Source organism: Aquarana catesbeiana, linkage group LG09 (genome assembly GCF_042186555.1).
Source record: "Aquarana catesbeiana isolate 2022-GZ linkage group LG09, ASM4218655v1, whole genome shotgun sequence".
NCBI lineage: Eukaryota > Metazoa > Chordata > Amphibia > Anura > Ranidae > Aquarana > Aquarana catesbeiana.
In genome coordinates this window covers 197,882,920-197,902,841 of record NC_133332.1, presented here as the reverse complement: position 1 = coordinate 197,902,841, position 19,922 = coordinate 197,882,920, and the positions used below count along the sequence as shown (strand labels likewise).

General features: G+C 43.4%; 1 protein-coding gene across 8 annotated transcripts in view; it reads left to right on the top strand.

The window, feature by feature from the left end:
- The window catches only part of MED22 (mediator complex subunit 22), a 106,700-nt gene that overhangs the window by 71,604 nt on the left and 15,174 nt on the right, over positions 1-19,922 (top strand). For 2 of the 8 annotated variants that reach the window (XM_073599502.1, XM_073599509.1), the window contains 3 exons: positions 1,756-1,836; positions 2,851-3,059; positions 11,225-13,862. In XM_073599502.1, coding sequence (XP_073455603.1) covers positions 1,756-1,836; positions 2,851-3,059; positions 11,225-11,405 — 471 coding nt within the window. In that variant the 3' untranslated portion in view covers positions 11,406-13,862. Of the gene's footprint in view, positions 1-1,755; positions 1,837-2,850; positions 9,067-11,224; positions 13,863-19,922 lie in introns of those variants that run through there. The other 6 variants (XM_073599508.1, XM_073599507.1, XM_073599503.1 and 3 more) reach the window with 5 other exon arrangements.

Here is a 19,922-nt window from a genome sequence, read left to right as displayed (position 1 = left end):
ATTTTTTGAAAAAATACACTAATAAATTCAAAAAAAAACTAAGCAGTAAAGTTAGCCCTTTTTTTTTTTTTTTTCATCCAAAAGTTTTGATTGCCTGTTTTTGTGTATTCAATATTTTAAGATATGTTTTTTTTTTAATCTAAATTATACATACAAGTGAACTGATTGGAGGTTTGTTTTGTTTAATAAATGTTTAAATGTAAAAAATTTTCTGTATCATTTAAGGTTGCTGTCACACTGGAGCAGGCATGCGTTGACGGTAAAATGCTGTTAGTTTTAGCGGCGCTTTACCGTCATTTTAGCGGCGCGGTTCGGCTGCTAGCAGGGCGCTTATAACCCAGCTAGCAGCCGAGGAAGGGGTTAAATGCGCCCCTGAAGCGCCGCTGCCGAAATGTTTTGCAGGCGCTTCGGCAACGGTGCGCATTCATTTCAATGGGCAGGAGTGGTGGAGGAGCGGTATACACCGCTCCAAAGATGCTGCTTGCAGGGCTTTTTTTTTTTTTTGACATCCTGCCAGCGCATCGCCTCAGTGTGAAAGCACTCGGGCTTTCACACTGAGACTGCAGGGGAGCTGTTTTACAGGCACTTTACAGGCGCTATTTTTAGCCCAAAAGCGCCTGAAAAACGCCCCAGTGTGAAAGGGGTCTAACTGTTAGATTTTATGAGATGAAGGGAAAAAAAAAAAAAAATCGGCCTAATATATCGGTCCAAAAAATCAGCATCACATATCGGCCACCGCGATTTCTAAATATTGGCATCGGCCAGAGAAAAACCCATATCGGTCGACCTCTAGTCATAGGCAGCATTCCTCCTCCTCCAAACACGATGAGTTAAGTTGATGCCAAAGAGCTTGATTTTGGTCTCATGTGACCACAAAACTTTCACCCAGTTCTCTGAATGATTCAGATGTTCATTAGCAAACTTCAGATGGGCCTGTACATGTGCTTTCTTGAGCAGGGGGACCTTGCACGCGCTGCAGGATTTCAGTCCTTAATGGCGTAATGTGTTTCCAACTGTTTTCTTGGTGACTATGGTCCCAGCTGCCTTGAGATCATTGACAAGATTATCCAATGTAATTCTGGGCTGATTCCTCACTGTTCTCATTATCATTGAAACTCTTCGATGTGAGATCTTGCATGGAGCCCCACACTGAGGGAGATTGACAGTTTTTTTTTTTTTTGTGTTTCTTCCATTTGCGAATAATCGCACCACCTGTTGTCACCCTCTCACCAAGCTGCTTGGCAATGGTCTTGTAGCCCATTCCAGTCTTATGTAGGTCTACAATCTTGTCCCAGACATCCTTGGACAGCTCTTTGGTCTTGGCAATGGTGGAGAGATTGGAATCTGATTGATTGCTTCTGTGGACAGGTGTCTTTTGTACAGGTGACAAGCTGAGATTAGGAGCACTCCCTTTAAGGGCGTGCTCATAATCTCAGCTCGTTACCTGTATAGAAGAAACCTGGGAGCCAGAAATCTTGTTGATAGGGGATCAAATACTTATTTCACTCATCTAAATGCAAATCAATTTAGAACTTTTTTGAAATGTGTTTTTCTGGATTTTTTTTTTTTTTTTTTTTTTTAGTTGTTCTGCCTCTCACTGTTAAAATAAACCTAGCATTAAAATTAGACTGATCATTTCTTTGTCAGTGGGCAAACGTACAAAATCAGCAAGGGATCAAATACTTTTTTTCCTCGCTGTAGTCGAGCTTTGAAACAAATGTAGAATTCAACTTCATTTATTTATATGTTTTACAGATTGAAGAAGAGCATCAAGTCTCGCGCTCCACTCAAGGAGAGCAGGATAACTATGAGATGCACGTCAGAGCTGCTAACATAGTAAGTATGGCTGGCAGTGGTAGTGGGTGATGGGAAATGTACCACTGCTTAAGGTTATAGGATTGAACACCCTATATAATTGCCTAGCCAATGCCTGCATTCCACACCAAACAGAATTCTATGTTCAAAGTGCATCATGTTACCCTCCTATACTATACACAGATTTTTATTGCAGAGATTGCCTATACATCATGTATGTTATGGAGAGTTGTCTGGTTGGCATCTGTTATTGGTGCAAATACCTGAGTCATTTTAAATTGGCTACATAATTTGCAGTATAGAGTAGATCATCCAGATTTTTTGGGTTAATAGTAATAATTTACATATTAGCAAAGATTTGTGCAGATCAGCTTTATAAATAAGAAACAATTCCAATTTATATCTTCCTGAAGAGACCATAACCTGTTTAAACTTTAGTTCTACACTAAGGTTCCTTGTGCAGTTAGGGGTAAAATGTTCCTTTAGATAGGTCCCTGTATGGATCACTGTGTCAATACTGATCTTGCATAAGACGCCCTTTACACAGCCTGTTAAATCTTCTTGGGAACATTGATTTCCTGAGCTGTCATTCTCCATTGTTTTTATGTAGTGTCAGAGAATATAATTTCCTGGAGAAACTTAGCTGAGCAAAGATGAAATACATCCCTCCTACAACCTTTTGCACTACAGAGTACATCATCTTTTTCTGAAGGGGTGCAGAGTGGTTAAGTCACTACCATTTTCCAGTTATAATTTGCTATTTTCAGTTACTGACGTGCCAACTAAGAATTATGTCTGATGCAGCCACCAAACAGATCCTTCTCTTCAGGTTGTTGGGATGGGTAACTTAACCACAGGAGGGCATGTTATGCAGGTAACCTCCCCTTTGCACATGTGGGTTGTGTCCTGGCATACCTGTGCAGATACCACAAAACCTAATCAGATAACGCGACTCTCCAGATTTGGGATCACCAGTTTACCATTCTGAAAAGTGTTGTTGGTAGATACACCAATCACTGTTTTTATGCATTGTAGGTGCGTGCAGGTGAATCTCTCATGAGGCTGGTCTCCGATTTGAAGCAGTACCTCATTCTGAATGATTTTCCTTCTGTGAATGAGGCCATCAATCAGAGGAACCAACAACTGCGAACACTCCAGGATGAATGCGACAAAAAGCTCATTTCTCTACGGGACGAGATTGCTATCGATCTTTATGAGCTGGAAGAGGAATATTACTCCTCCAGGTATAAATAGGGGCCTGGCCTGGGTGCAGCACCAACTGAAAATGGCATCTTGCAGGAAGCGTGCCTTTGTCAGCCATCTTGGACTATGTAGTTTATATTGGTGGCTGGAGTGACGGCAGACATATGTGCCTTAATGAAATAAGAGATGGCCTTTGCCAGTGTTTTGGGTTATATATTTGCCTATGGACCCTGTAGAATCACTGTTGTGTGCCATATTGTAATACATACTAGATGGCAAGCATTACAAAAGTTAGGCCTCAGTCTCAGTAAAAAATACACTTTAAAATGGGACTATAGTCTCCCATTTAAAATATGAAAAAAAAAATGTGCTGCAGCACTTCATTATCAGTGCACATGTACTTACAGTTTTCTTAGTTCCCCTGAAAAGTCCCATAAATAGCTGTTAATCCTGCTATTGAAGTCCCTATAATGTAGGTTCATGTGATGGTTAGACAATGATGCTGCACTACTCCTGAATTCAGAGCAGAGTTGCACAGTCCCCTTACACTACAGTGAGTTAGAAAAGTTTTGCAAGAGATGTGGTTATGAGCATTGTCGCACTAATTCACAAACCTGTAGCTTGTCAGTCAGCTCCTGTCCACACCTAGTCTTGCCCACTGCTTTCAGGATTGACAGCACTGCCTCTGTTACTGAAACGCTCCCTCTGTGATATGCAGTGTCAGGGAGGGAGCGTGTGAGACACACATTAAAGGGGATTTTGGCTCAGCAGGGAAGGTGAAGCCTTTTACTTTGTGCACCTCATAGTAACTGGATTTGAGACTTGTTTGTTCTGTTCTGCATACATTTGCAGATTGGGGCCCAAGACATTTTATTCCATCTCTGTGATATTCTGCTTGCTATTCATGGTGATTTGTCATTTTTTAATGTATTCAGAGATTGTGTAATGATCAATCAGACTGATATTCCTCCATGACCTTATGATACACCTGGGGCTTGTTTTCTAAAGTTTGAATTTCCTAATTTTACATCACGGGAAACAGTCATTACTTCATGGGTTATGCTGCCAGCGTCTGAAGGTGATGCGTGCTTCCGTGAGTCTCTCCGAAGATGGGTTTTTTTTTTTTTTTTGGGGGGGACTTCCTTCCTATTTCCCTGGGCTCTATCTGGATTGGTTACTATAGCCAGCAGGCCAAGAGTGAATGTACAAGGACCCCACATACAAGAGTGGGGGTAGTCAGTAATGTCTGAGTTTGGCACTGGATCCTGCGGGCAATGACACAACAGCATACACTTGGTGTACCAGGTGATCTCGCTGGCACAGTGCTTTACTGGTCCTGGGCAAGGATTTTTTTGGAGGGGAGCTGAGTCGCTGAAGGCCCTGCAGGGCTTGCCTGCCTAATGGATGGCGTTTGGGCCTGTTAAGGACCTGCAACGTGATCTGGTGAGTGACTTCTTAACAGCAGACCACAGCAAGTATAGGGGCTCCTGTAAGTGGTGCCAACTTGGTGTTCTGGCATAGGCCAACACTGCTTCTTGCTGGGTTACAGGCCTTTCATGCCTCAGCAAGCCATGGCTTCACACAGACAGAGGAGTTGGAAGAAGGACAATGGGACGCCCAGATTCCTCTATCAGGTAGGGAGGTCCCCTTGCAAAGTTTGCCCTGCAATGGCTCCCCCATGAGTCAGATTAGCTCTGATACCCTGCCCTTATCTGGTACCTCGGCTGTTTCAGGGGCACAATCCTCTACTTCCTTTGTGTAAAGCGAGGAATTCTCTGCAGTCATATCGGGACTGCGAGATTAGCTCTCAGTGGTGCTCACCTGCCAGGAATGCCTGGGACACAAACATGAGTGTTCTCCTACCCTTCCCCTTTTTGCTGGAGTACGAAGCGTCTGAGGAAATTCCTCTGGACTTGGAAGGAGTGGAAGCTGTGGAGGATCAGGAGCACTGTATAGATTGGCTTCCTGGCAGTTGCGGTTCACACTAACCTTAAGTTTCCTGCTGCCAGAATACTCTTCCCTTAAGGTCAACTGGTTTTGGGGCCTGACTCAATAAAAAAATTCTCAAATGCTTTCCAGTGTACCCCTGATTTGCAGGAAGGGATGTATGCTGATTGGGTTCACCCACAGAAGGTGTTTTCGCCACTGAAAGAGTTTGCTCACCAGAGCCCCATAGAAAAAGAAAAGGGAATACTATAAGAAAGAGGAAGTAAACCGCTTGTGTTTTTTTTTTTGTTTTTTTTTTTTTAATTTTCTGACCTGCAAAGTAAAGGCATAATGTGCTAGTATGCACCGCATTCCAGCACATTATGTGAAACTTGCCTGCAAAAGAAGCCTTTGTTGTCACCCCTGGAGGCCGCATCCATTTTCACCTGTCCTCCTTCAGGGAGCACGGACTCCGGCTGTGTGACTGGCTGGCTGGAGCCGTGTGACATCACTCCTGCGCAAGCACCACCGGTCATGGCACAAGGCTCTGAAGGAATGGCACGGGTGGCTGTTCCTTCAGAACGCATGCACCGATGACATCATCGGCTGCATTTATAGTAAGTATCTCCTAAATGGGGCACATTTAAGAGATAGTTGCAGTACCCATGGGTGAGCCTTCTTATAGGCTTACCCATGGGTACAGTTAATTAATAGGAGTTTACAACCACTTTAAGGTCTGGGAAAAACAGATGCTTCACTCCAGGGAATCTGATCCCGATGATCCTGCCATTTGGCAGCTCCTGGAAGACTTTCTGAGAGCCCTGACCTTCTTAGTAAGGATGGGCTCGGGCGTGTTCGCACACTCCACGTGCAGAGCCTGCCAGGAAGTCTGCATGGCGCTGTGCTAATCACAGGCAGTGAGACCTTTCCCAATCTCTGCAGCCGCACATCAGGAAAATGTCTCACTGCCTGTGATTAGCGCAGCGCCGTGCCGACTTCCTGGCGGGCTCTGCACGTGGAGTGTGCAAACATGCCCAAGCCCATCCTTCTTAGTGCATGCCTCAGAGGACTCCAAAAGTCAGCTTTTAGAAGTTGACACTGTCTGTCTGTCCACATGAGTCCATGGTTTAAAGGGTAATGCCACTTTCATGAGAAAAAAAATAAAGCAAATAAAAAATAATATAGCGCATACAGTTGTTACACAAGCCACGTTGTAATTGTTATTAAAATTAGTTTTCCTTTTCAATCTGTAGTGCTGCCATTTTCTATAAAATTCAATGCAATATGGCAATTTGGAGGCGTTATGTACACATTTGGTGTAAGGAATGCCTTAGAAGGTTATCTCCTGCTTGTGGGATTGACTCGCTGATTTTTTTTTTTTTCCCTGAAGTCAACACTAAGATAAAATTCCTGCAATGTTCATTGATCACCCAGAGTGGTTTGTTTTTTCTCAACAAAAGTGTTACTCTTTTTAAGTGTTGGTTGGCAGAACTTCTATCCAAGAAGCAACCTTAGAGGCTGCCCTTTTTGAGAGCGAATGTTTATTAGGACTGTCCTTTGGAGGTCAATATCTAGACGATAACTGTAGGGAAGAGTACTCTATCACCTCTTAAGAAGGCTAAAATTACTGGTCAGAAGCCAAAAATGTCTTGAGAGTCCAAGAAAAGTTATTTTGTAAGAAACCAGTGTTAGGCTCAAAACAGAAGTCCGCATCCCAGTTTCGTGAGAAGAATTGGAACCCCAAGCACTTCCAATTGTGGAGGCAAATCCTGCTCTAGATGAAGGGGTGCCCCTACTTGCTCAGGTGGTGGTATGTCTAAGAGCCTTTGCAGCCACATAGATGTGAGATCACAAATGACTGGGTCTGCAGCATGGTATCTAGAGGAATACAAGCTAGAATTTCATTGCTTTCCTTCATGCTTTATGTGCTTTCTGATCCACAAAAAAAGCATGTTCCTTGTAGCCCTGGAAAGACTACTGTCCCAAGGGTTCATTGCACTTTTGCTGGTAGAGGGAAGGTCTCAAGGTTTGTACTCAACATGTTCACAATTCCCAAGCCAAACAGAAACCTCTATTTTCAATTTCAAGGATCTCAAGATCCTGAAAATACAAAAATTCAGGATGGAGTCCTCCCACTCACTGATTGCTTTACTTCATCAAGGGACTCTCTGGTGTCAGTCAGCAAGGAGGCCTACCTACATGTCCCAGTTTTCCAGCTTTACCAACAATTTCTTCAGTTTATGGTGGAAGATCCAGTTTGTGGCGCTACCCTTCAGGCTGTCCACGGCACCCAGGGTGTTTATCGTTTCTGGTTTGGTTTGGGATACATGGATGACTTACTCAGCAGTTGCATTGAAGGCTGACATGCTACAAGTCCTGGAGAAGTTCGGCTGGGTGCCTAACTTTCAGAAGTCAGCCTTGTTACAACCCAATGACGTAAGCATTTGGGTTTAGTTCTGGATATGGCTCAGGCTTACGTAGAAAAAGTGCTTGTTCTTTGAGCCCAGGTGGGAATCTAAGGACATTGGAAGATCCATTGATCCTGACAACATGAGAGTGATGTCTCAGGATCTGATTCTCCGTCTCTTGTTTTACAGCATGGCTTTTGAAACCCAGGTCTTGAGAGACAGGGACGTTTCTGACTCTAAAAAGTTGATGTCTAGAAAAGTGTAACATTGTACATGAAAGGCATTATTTTACTTGGCGTGAAATTTGTATGGTCCATCATCGACAGTATGTCATAGGGTATATTTTAGCTATTCTCTAGCCTGGTCTGAAGATGTCCTTGGCTTTAATTACCATCAAAGGACAAAACTCCGGTTTGACTATGCTTTTTAAAATACTAATTGGGCCTTGTTCTTTGGTCAAAGCCTTCTCTTTAAATCTGGCTGAGACATTTCCCTTATCACTTTCTACACAGAATAAGGTGGTGTTGATGCCTCCATCCTCTTTCCTGTCTAAGGTGGTTTAATTTGTTCCCATCCTTTTGGCCTACTGCTAAGCATCCAAAAGAGGGGGTACTTTGGATGCTGTTCAAATTTATCTGTGACTTCATTTTTGACAGTCTGATTTCCTGTTTGGTCTGCTTGAAGGACCTTGTAAGGGTCAGGCTGCTTCTAAATCCACTTCTAGGTGGATGTGTCAACTCATTTCTCAGGCCTATGGGATCAGAGCTCTTCTTTCCCAGTTGAGGCCCATTTCACTAGGAATGTATGCTCTTCCTGGGCTACTCGGCATCAAGCTTCTCTTGTACAAGTTTTTTTTAAGGCTGCTTCCTGGTATTTTTTTCACACATTCTACCAGGTTAATGGTTTTTCCCTCAACTGATGCCAATTTCAAATAGGTCTTGCAGGCAGCTTTGGAAGGGGGTTCCCCTTTTTCTGTTTTGAGATTGGCCTTGTTGCTGTGTTGCTCTCCCCTCAGGTTAGGGACATCCCTGACTATTAACTCTTCTGTGTCCTGTGATGTACGATTAAGAAACTTAGGATTTTTGGTTTACCTGTAAAATCCTTTTTCCTGGAGGATATCACAGGACATATACTGTAGATCTCTCACTTCTGGCTTGTGTTTCCTCATTGCTTACTACAAAACTTGGGCTGGGCTGGGAAGGGTTATGCCTGGGTGGGAACACCTGCCTTTTTTTTCTGGCCGCTGTCCATTCACCTGAAAGTGGCAACATAACCCATGTATTAATGACTATTATACTCCTCTGTATCCTGTGATGTAGTCAAAGGAAAGTATTTTACAGGTAAACCAAAAATCCTAATTTTGCACTGTTTTCCCGCAAGAACTATTTTTTGCTGCCCCAGGATTATCCCCCCCCAGGAATGTAATAATCCCTATAAACATCATAAATCCCTTTAGACATCATAAATTTACAAAAACTTTATCAGCACCATGATCCATCAATTTCGATTTAGTGTAAAGAAAAGAGGACCTTTTCTCAGGTGGTGCAATGGTGTTTTTTTTCTTTTCTTTGATCTTTATAAATAGGCCCAGAGTATGGTGGGGGGTTTTTGTGTATACTTCAGTCAAATTTTGCCTGTGGCTTCTAATGAATATATAATTGGTTTATATTATGATAGTAATATATGAAGAATAAAGCTGCGTTGACCTCCTTAAGTGTTTCCATTTTGCCTAACTTGTCCTAAGGTGGGCACACACAACCATTCTTCTCTTTCATAGTATTGCCAATATCTGCATGGTGATTAGAGTGTATAATACAAGTTTTGAGGAATGTCAGGAGAAAAGTTGTCCTGGGGTTGGCTTTAAGTAGGGACTGTGTAAGGAAAACATTGGAGGGAATTGGCAAAGAACACAAACGCAGTCTTGCACAACTCTTCTAAATTTTGAACATGAAGTAGATGCGGCTCTTATTTATCAATTACAATTGTAACAACTGTTGAAATTCGACAGGAGTGATAAGATTTCTTTACATAGCAGAATTTACAAAAATCTCTGTGCCCGGGGTTCCACTCTAAGCCATCTTCTAAGAAGACTCTTCTCAGTAGGCTTTATGTGTGAGAAGTTGCATAAGATAAACCACCTCAGAATCCCTTCATACACTATATTACTAAAAGTATTGGGACACCTGCCTTTACACACACGAACTTTAATGGCATACCAGTCTTAGTCTGTAGGGTTCAATATTGAGTTGGCACACTTTGCGGCTTTAACAACTTCAACTCTTCTGGGAAGGCTGTCCACAAGGTTTAGGAGTGTGTCTATGGGAATGTTTGACCATTTTTCCAGAAGCACATTTGTGAGGTCAGGCACTGATGTGGATGAGAAGGGCTGGCTTGCAGTCTCCACTCTAATTCATCCCAAAGGTGTTCTGTTGAGTTGAGGTCAAGTCTCTGTGCAGGCCAGTCAAGTTCCTCCACCCCATACTCGCTCATCCATGTCTTTCTAGACCTTGCTTTGTGCACTGGTCCAAATCATTTGGTGGAGGGGGGATTATGGTGTGGGGTTATTTTCAGGGGTTGGGCTTAGCCCCTTAGTTCCAGTGAAGGGAACTCTTAAGGCGTCAGCATACCAAGACAATTTCATCCTCCGACCTTTGTGGGAACGGTTTGAGGATGGCCCTTCCTATTCCAACATCAGTGCACAAAGCAAAGCCCATAAAGACATGGAAGAGCGAGTTTTGGGTGGAGGAACTTGACTGAGTCCTGACCTCAACCCCATAGAACACCTTTGTGATGAATTAGAGCGGAGACTGCGAGCATGGCCTTCTCGTCCACATCAGTGCCTGACCTCACAAATGCGCTTCTGGAAGAATGGTCAAACATTCCCATCGACACACTTCTAAACCTTGTGGAAAGCCTTCCCAGAAGAGTTAAATATGTTATAGCTGGGCGGGCCAACAGACTGGGAGCAATAGAACATTTAATGTTGTATCTCATTTTAAAGTTGCACTTCTCCTCACCAACTGTTTCTTACTATATTATCTGGGTCAGTTTGATTCTTAAATCACAACCTTGGTGTGTTCAGGTGTCCGGCGATAAAGACCGCAGCTTCACAACTTCTCTTTACTGCCAGTCTCAAGACCCTGGATGACAGAACATGTAATAAGTGGCATTGCCTGTTAGTAGAGCACAGCACACAGGGAATGTCAGAAGCTGAAAACTAGGTTCTGTTATCTAGGTACACACAAATTTGACATGGCACTATAGAAAATAAGGTTTTGTTTCATGACCAGTTAGTAATTTTATAGCGTGTAAGTACTGTGTATCACCATAGGCAGCTGATGCTGGGAGATGAGAGCGTCCCTTTTGGCAGAGTGCAGCCTTTGCCTTGAACCCATGTGATGTATGGCATGCTCATAGATGATCCAACTTCCATAGTGTGCATTGGAAATGGTATTTCTACATACAGCATATGGTTGTGTTGTTTTTATCTTGTATTCTAGCAAAAATTAAGTTTTATATGCAGAATATAAATTCTCTCACAAGTTTGATTAACCTAACAGGAAGTACATATCTTGTGCTTATAATATAATGAAGATAGGCCACATATGTGTACTCAACCTTTTTATAGTGACTATTGGCATCTTCTCCCAGCACAGGATGTAAACTGGTGATATATATGTGACAGCACTCCCATATGGCCAGCTGCTGCTCCATGTAGTTATGGCATATATGAGGATCGTTATCTCAGTCCTTAATGAAATGATTTCTTGCTGCTGTTTTCTTAACCCTTTACTTCTGTCTTACTTTTCTCTCCACTTTCCTTTCGCTTCCCGGACGCTCTCTGCTTTACCTGTTGGCCTTTGTGTTGTAAGCTACAGTGTGTGTGAGCCAAGTGATCTCCCGCTGTGTGAAGCATACTGGAACTGCGACAGCCTGGACTCCTCGCCTCCGGATTTCTCTTCACCATTGGTATCAGCGGAGACTGCTTCCAGCAATAACCAAATTCATGCATCTCCTCACCTAAATGGCGGAGGCATGGTGGAACACAGCTGAGTTTTGTCCACTTCCACATCCAGGTCCATCATCAGCATGTACATAGTCACTAAAGTCTCACAGCTTTCCATTCCACAATCACACATAGGTAATGTTCTATAATCACTTGTACTCAGGTGCAATATCTGCAGATTGAGCAGGCTTTGGAGGGTGGGGGCAGCCATGTTATTAGACCTTCCATCTCCAACATTTCTCCTGAGAGAAGCTCTCATGTCTCCCACTTCATTGTATTTGGTCATACAAAGTGGAAGGATCACCCACACTCCATATTGTTGACCACCTGTCTCCCCAACTGGTAGTGGAGTATCTTGTCTAGCTGCTAAAACCAGCAACAACAGTTGGTAAGTCTGCTGATGTTTTTGTCAGGCTTCAAGCTATACCGGCCATGTGTATTTTGAATCTAGACCTTGGAATTCATAGAGGCAAATCTGGCACAATCACTTCAAATCGAACTTTGTGGTAGTGCCGACTCTATAAAGGTGGACATTTTCCAGAGTGAGGCAGTGCTATATGTCCACGTTCAATACAGACAGCAACTTCTCTGTGCAGAAACCCAGCTTCACTATAGACTGTCATTAGAAATGTTACATTTGGATGATGTTGGGCTGGATAATCCTTCTACCCTTGATAAAGGATTTGAAGTGTAAGAAGATATCGCTCACCCCTGCTTTATCTTTGGCCTACATTTAGCTTGTATGAGAACAGAGTGTGCAGCAATATTTTACAAAGCATTTCCAATTGATGCCATGGGTCTTTAAGCCATTTGGCTCCAGTTTGGAGAGGCTAAAACGAGTGCTGTCCCTTTTTAAACAAGCTGCTAGCTGTCTTCCATAATCTTCAACACTACTTGAATCTTGAGAGCCCACTGAAGCTTGATAGCAGCCTGTTTAAGGTGACAGTCTGCACTCCCACTAAGATTTAAGTGTCACCGTATTGCAATTGAGAACTAATTTACTTTAAAGGAGAAGTACAGCCAAAGCATGTTTGGCTGTACTTCTGTGGATCGCAGGAGTGCAGTTCGTTCTGCACTCCTGTGACCCGTTTTTCATCAGACAGTGGGTCGAAGCCCACTGTCGGCTGACTTCTCCGAGCCGGTCCAGGCTCGGGCAAGATCGCGAGAATGACGTTGGGATCCGCCCACTTTCCTGGACCAGCACCCGACTCAGCCTCTCAGCGGGCCGCTGAGAGGCTAAGCCAACCGCTCTCGCCCCCTCCACAGCTCAGCGCACCAGTGAGTGCGGGGGGGGGGGCAAAGTAGAGAGCTGCTGACTGACAGCAGCTCTCTGCTCACGAAGCTGTGAGAACAGAGCGATTAGCGGTGTTCGATACTTTGATTCTCAGTGTAGAGGTGCCAGGGGAGAGATCTGACCGATGCTGCATCCACCTAGGTAAGTATGATTCTTAAACAAACCCATACATCTCTTTTAAAGGCTAAAACAAAGCTAGCTTGAATGTTGCTAAAAGCTTGTTGAACACATTGCTTTTTCACATACTGAAGCCGTTGTGTACAAGGACTTGGGCTCCTTTTAAACAGAGGGCGGTGAAAGGCGTTTAGCCTAGTGTTCAGTGGGCAATACTGATATCTGTTGCTTTTTTTTTTTTTTTTGTTCTGTTTTTTTGCTCAACGGCAACTTTTTACATTGTGGGACTGCACAACAACTGTGAGCCAGTTGTTTGGCTTGTGGTTGCAGTGTAACCCCATTCACTTACATGGGAGAGTTTAACATACAGAACTGGCTGTCAAACTGTGCATGTAGCATTAAAATTGCGGCAACATGATGCAAATCCTCAGTCACAACAATATGTGTTGCTCCGAGCGGCACTATGTCCGCTTGTAGGTTGGGTGGTTAAAATGCGGTTTAATCATCTGGTTTTTACTGCCCTCTGACCACCCATGCGAAAGTAGCCTAAATGTTACATTTGATAAATCTGATGAAGCTGCCATTTGTTAAACTCCCCTGTGATGTGTGGTACACAGGCTTTATTCACTCCTGCCCAGGGACCGCTGGGTGAGACCCCTTGCTTCAACCTCCTAGAATGCTGGGATTTGCAGTTCAGGCACTGGGCAGCACATATGGTGTTAGTAGTAAATGTATCCGCATGGGGAATTGGAAATAGATCAGTATTTTTGTAACTTTCAGGGAACAACCAGTAGGATACCTTTTCACAGCTTACCTGTCTGGCTGTACAGACTCAACGCTGCAGATACTCCCATTTTTTTTTTTTTTTTTTTTTTTTTTGATTGTGTCTGTGATCAGTGCTTCACTGAGCTGTGTGCTCTGGGAAGAGAAGGGTTAACTGCCAAGTGTGAACATTTTAAACCCTTTATTTCCAGAGTGTCAGGTAAAGTGCAGTGCACGAAGTGTTTTTTTTTTTTTTTTTTTATATATTTGGTTACCATGTAGACAAGTAACATTGCTGCTCACCAGTCGAGTTTTGGTTTTGTTCTGTATATATTGTAGAAGGTAAAATAAAAATTAAATACTTTTTTTTTTCTAACATTGTGTTCGGATTTTATTTTTCCCAGTCTGTATTCCTGCTAGGTGCAGATATACGGCTTCTATATCTATAGACAGGGCATTTTACAGACCACCTATAGAATATAGGGTACATTAAAGAAGTTGTAAATGCAGAAGGCATTTGTGTGTAGCAGCCTCCCCAGCACCCCCCAATTACCTGCCTGAGCTTCTTCTCTCTCCAGCAATGTCCACGATCCCCCTCAGCCATCCAGTACACTCCTCCTGATTGGCTGAGACAGAGCAGCGGCGCTATTGGCTCCTGTGGCTGTCAATCAAAGTCAGTCAGCCAATCGGTGGAGAGAGGGGGCCAGGTCGGGGCTCCGTGTCTGAATGGATACACGGAACTCTGACTCGGCATGGGTGACAACCTGTAGTAAGCTGCTGAGGGGGTACTCAAGGGAGGGAGGGCCAAGAGCAGCAAAGAGGGACCTGAGAAGAGGAGGATCTAGGCTGCTTTGTGCAAAACCAACTGCACAGAGGAGGTAAGTATAACATGGTTTTTGTTTTTTGTTTTTTTAAATAACAAAAACAAAAAAATAAATAAAAAACAAGCCTTTACAATCACTTTAAATGAAAGCTGTGTCAATACTTTACAATTCTGTCTTCATACAGTGAGGTATATGGTGTACAACCTCCACCTGTCCACAACTTGCATAGTACCTAATCTAGAAACCTTATTCGGGAGTCAGAAATATGGTAATATGGAATGTGCTTGGTTGCAAAGCCTTTAGCCCTGTATGTTAAAACCCCTTCCCGCCGACCGAACGCATATATGCGTACTCGGCTTTCCGGGGTTATACCGGGATGATGCCCGCAGCTGCAGGCATCATTCCGGTACCGTTGTTTTCAGCGGGCCATCGGCTACCCGAGTATAACAACCGATGCGGCTAAAAGCCGCTCGGTTGTTATACCGGAGGAGCGGGAGGGGACAACCCCCCACTCCCGCCGCTGTTACCGGGCCTCCCGTGCGATCGGGAGGCCCGGTGTCCGTTCCGCTGCCTTCGGCGGCTGGGGGCGGACTGGAACGAAGCTGCGAGCGGCTTCGTTCCAGCCTTCTTCTTGTAAATGCGGAAGCGACGTCATGACGTCACTTCCCGTTTACTCGGCTGCCAATGGCGCCGAATTTAAAAAAGTACACAGTATTCAGAATCGCCGTTTTCGGCGATCTGAATACTTTGAAGTGTAAAGGAGGGATGGGGGGTCTTTTAGACCCCCCATCCCTCCATAAAGAGTACCTGTCACCACATATTACTGTCACAAGGGATGTTTACATTGCTTGTGACAGCAATAAAAGTAAAAAAAAAAAAAAAAAAAAAAAAAAAATTTAAACACAATTTATAAAGTACAAAAATAAATAAAAAAAAAAAAAAAAATTTTTTAAAGTGCCCCTGACCCCGCGAGCTCGCGCAGCGAAGAAAACGCATACGGAAGTCGCGCCCGCATATGTAAACGGTGTTCAAACCACACATGTGAGGTATCGCCGCGATCGTCAGAGCGAGAGCAATAATTCTAGCCCTAGACCTCCTCTGTAGCTCAAACCTGGTAACCGTAAAAATTTTTTAAAGCGTCGCCTATGGAAATTCAAAGGTACCGTAGTTCGTCACCATTCCACGAGTGCGTGCAATTATAAAGGGTGACATGTTTGGTATCTATTTACTCGGCGTAACATCATCTTTCACATTATACAAAAAAATTGGGGTAACTTTACTGTTTGGATTTTTTAAAATTCATGAAAGTGTCACTTTTCCAAAAATTTGCGTTTAAAATACTGCTGCACAAATACCGTGTGATAAAAAATATTGCAACAATCGTCATTTTATTCTCTAGATCAGTGTTTCTCAACTCCAGTCCTCAAGGCGCCCCAACAGGTAACGTTTTCAGGCTTACCATTATTTTGCACAGGTGATTCTATCAGTTTCACTGCCTTAGTATTACCACACCTGTTTCATCTGAGGGAAATCCTGAAAACATGACCTGTTGGGGCGCCTTGAGGACTGGAGTTGAGAAACACTGCTCTAGATTCTCTGCTAAAAAAATATATATAATGTTTGGGGGTTCTAAGTAATTTTCTAGCAAAAAATACGGATTTTAACTTGTAAACACCAAATTTCAAAAATAGGCTTAGTCATGAAAGGGTTAAAGTTCTTACTTATAGCGTTAACATTTGAAGATTAGACTGAACCTGAGTGGCTTAGTTTATGGGAAATGATCATCAGAGTTTAGCAGACACAGCCCGTTTGGAGCTTTGACATGGATGAAGAGAGCTGCCATACATGCAGGAAATCTTGGTCACTGACGCAGTTCAGACCAATGTCCGGCAGCTTATTTCTAGTCATATGGCTCGATATGTCACGGAGATTGGTGGGTGGGGTGACTTCTGCTTTTCCTTGCACAAGACCTCTAATGCCGTGTACACACGACCCGACTTTTCGACCGAACTGGTCCGATGGAATGAATCCGTCGGACAATTCGATCGTGTGTGGGCTTCATCGGACCTTTGCTGTCAAAATCTGTCGACTTTAGAAATAGAACATGTTTCAAATCTTTCTGACGGACTCGAGTCTGATCAAAAAATCAGTTTGTCTGTATGCTAGTCCGATGGACAAAAAAAGGACCCAAGGGCAGCTATTGGCTACTGGCTATGAACTTCCTTATTCTAGTCTGGTCGTACGTCATCACGTTCGAAACGATCGGACTTTGGTGTGATCGTGTGTAGGCGAGTCCGTTTCGTTGGAACTCTGTCGGAAATCCGTTAAAGTCCTTTGGAGTTCAGTCCGACAAAGTCCAGTCGTGTGTACACGGCATAAGTGTTTGCATTCTTAAATTATACGTGTGCTTCTTGGAATGCTTGATGGCTCTATATAGATCAAGGGGATCTTGAAAATGGAATGGAAAATCTCCCAGTGTGTTGACCCACTCCTGTGACTTTTATCACTCCTAGAGAAATGGCCAATCATACCAAGTGATCCTTGAAACAGGATCCCCTCTTGTGTGAACCTTTTCTTCCCACGTCATAACTAACACAAGGGCTTTTTTTTTCCAGTGTGAACGCAGTTCCAGCACCTCCACCACTGACTATTTAATGGCAAGGGGTGCTGGGGTGTGCTGCAGGGTCCATTGATGCTCACTGCTGGGGGATCTATTCTAGCTGGAGGGAATCTATTTTTGCATGGGGGTCTATTGTTGCTGGTGGGGGACCTATTGTTGGTGGGGGTGGGTCTTGTTGTTGCTAGGAGGGACCTACTGTTGATGGAGAGGTCTATTGGCTGGCTGGTGGAGAGTCTATTGATGCTGGCTGTGGGGAAATCCGTTGTTGCTGGGGGGGGGGATTTTGAGGCGGGTGGTCCATTGTTAGGGGGATCTATTGTTGCTGGCTGGGGCTCTATTGTTACTGTATGCAGGGGATCTATTTTACTGCTTTTTTTGTTATAATTACGAAATTCCTTACAAATTACTTAGCACCGCAAAATAATACTTTGGTTTTGCATTGTCTAAAAGGGCAGCACTAGAAGGTGGGTAGGGGGTGGAACCAAGGAATGGTGCTCGGAGGTGGTTAGGGGTGGAGAAAAGGGGTGACTTGGCAAGGGGGAGTTCCTGCACCTATTCTCTGAGAAAAAGAGCCCTTGCTAATGCCACAGTGATGGCCTAAGGTGTCAATAGCAAAGTATGCCAATCTGGCCCAAAGTGTTTCCACAGATGACTGCCACTTCTTCAATTAGCAGCCTCAACAAGGATTGTTAGCAGAATGACTTATGCCCCCTACACACGGTCGGATTTTCCGATGGAAAATGTTCGATGGGAGCTTGTTGTTGGAAATTCCGACCATGTGTAGGCTCCATCAGACATTTTCCATCGGAATTTCTGACACACAAAATTTGAGATCTGGATCTCAAATTTTCCGACAACAAAATCTGTTGCCGTAAATTCCGACGCACAAAGTTCCACGCATGCCCGGATTTAAGCAGAAGGGCCGCACTGGCTATTGAACTTCCTTTTTCTCGGCTCGTCGTACGTGTTGTACGTCACCACGTTGTTGACGTTTGGAATTTCTGACAAGATTTGTGTGACCGTGTGTATGCAAGACCAGTTTGAGCCAACATCCGTTGTAAAAAATCCATGGATTTTGTTGTCGGAATGTCCGATCGTGTGTACGGGGTATTAGAGCCTATGTTAATTGGCATTGTTTTCCTGCATTTGACATAGGTCTGGAACAACACATCAAATGCAGCAAAATATATTAACTTTTATTGAGCAGTACACATGGCATTTCAGAGGCTGCATTGACCCTGCTTTGCATCACACTGTATTTCTTAGGATGCAGTATGTCCTATTATGGTGCATTTGAACTGCAGGAAAATAGGTCTAGTGCAGCCTTTATTCTTATGATTGTCAGCTCCACCTAGTGGCCAGAATGACATACTTTTCTGAAATACCTCAAGCAGGAAAATGCAGCATTATGGCCACTATATGGAGCTTGCAAACTTAGGAAATAAACATCTTTCTTTCCACTGCAATTTTTTTTTTTTTTTTTAAGAAACCGACTCTTTAGTGTTAAAGGATAGATATGAATTTAAAAGATGTGTATGCATCCTGCACCTCCATAGAGCGTATAATGGCCATCCAATGTGGCAATGTGAAGGCTGTCCATTATACTGTATGTAGGTGCAGCAGAGGGGAGAACAGAGATGAGATGGTGGCATGCATTATGAGTTCTACAAGATACAGTTGTGTTCATAAGTTTACATACCCTGGCAGGATTTATGATTTCTTGGCCATTTTTCAGAGCATATTAATGATAACACAAAAACATTTCTTTCACTCATGGTTAGTGTTTGGCTGAAGCCATTTATTATCAATCAACTGTTTACTCCTTTTTTAAATCGTAATCACAACAGATAGCCTGGTCATTTTGGCTATTAACCGCTTCAGCCCCGGAAGAATTTACCCCCTACCTGACCAGACCACTTTTTGCGATTCGGTACTGTGTCGCTTTAACTGACAATTGCGCGGTCGTGCGACGTGGCTCCCAAACAAAATTGACGTCCTTTTTTTTTTTTTTTTTTTCCCACAAATAGAGCTTTCTTTTGGTGGTATTTAATCACCTCTGCGATTTTTATCTTTTGCGCTATAAACAAAATAAGAGCGACAATTTTGAAAAAAACGCATTATTTTTTACATTTTGCTATAATAAATATCCCCCAAAACTATATAAAAAAAAATTTTTTTGCCTCAGTTTAGGCCGATACGTATTCTTCTACATATTTTTGGTAAAAAAAAAAAATCACAATAAGTGTTTATTGATTGGTTTGTGCAAAAGTTATAGCGTTTACTAAATAGGTGATAGTTTTATGGTATTTTTATTAATAAATTTTTTTTTTTTTACTAGTAATGGCGGCGATCAGCGATTTTTTTTTTTTTTTTTTTTTTTTTTTTTTTAATTGTGACTGTGACGTTATGGCAGACATGTCGGACATTTTTGAGACCATTGTCATTTATACAGCGATCAGTGCGATTAAAAATGCACTGATTACTGTGTAAATGGCAGTGAAGGGGTTAATCAGTACTAGGGGGGGTTGGGCTGTGTGTGGCACTAGACTGATCACTGCTCCCGATGACAGGGAGCAGAGATCAGTGACACTTGTCACTAGGCAGAACGGGGAGATTCTGTTTACATCAGCAGCTCCCTGTTCGTCCTCTCCGTGAGGCGATCGCGGGTATCCCGCGGCGATCGAGTCCGCAGGACCCGCGACCCGACTCAGAGCTCCCGGCCGGCGCACGCATGCAATGGCATGGCGGGGAATTCAAATGGACGTACAGGTACGCCCATTTGCCCAGCCGTGCCATTCTGCCGACGTACATCGTCGTGCGCCGGTCGGGAACCGGTTAAAGGTAACTATCCTCACCTGTGATCTGTTTGCTTGTACTTAATGTTTATGCGTGTGTGTGTGTGTGTGTGTGTGTGTGTGTGTGTGTATATATATACCCTCTTTCCCCGAAA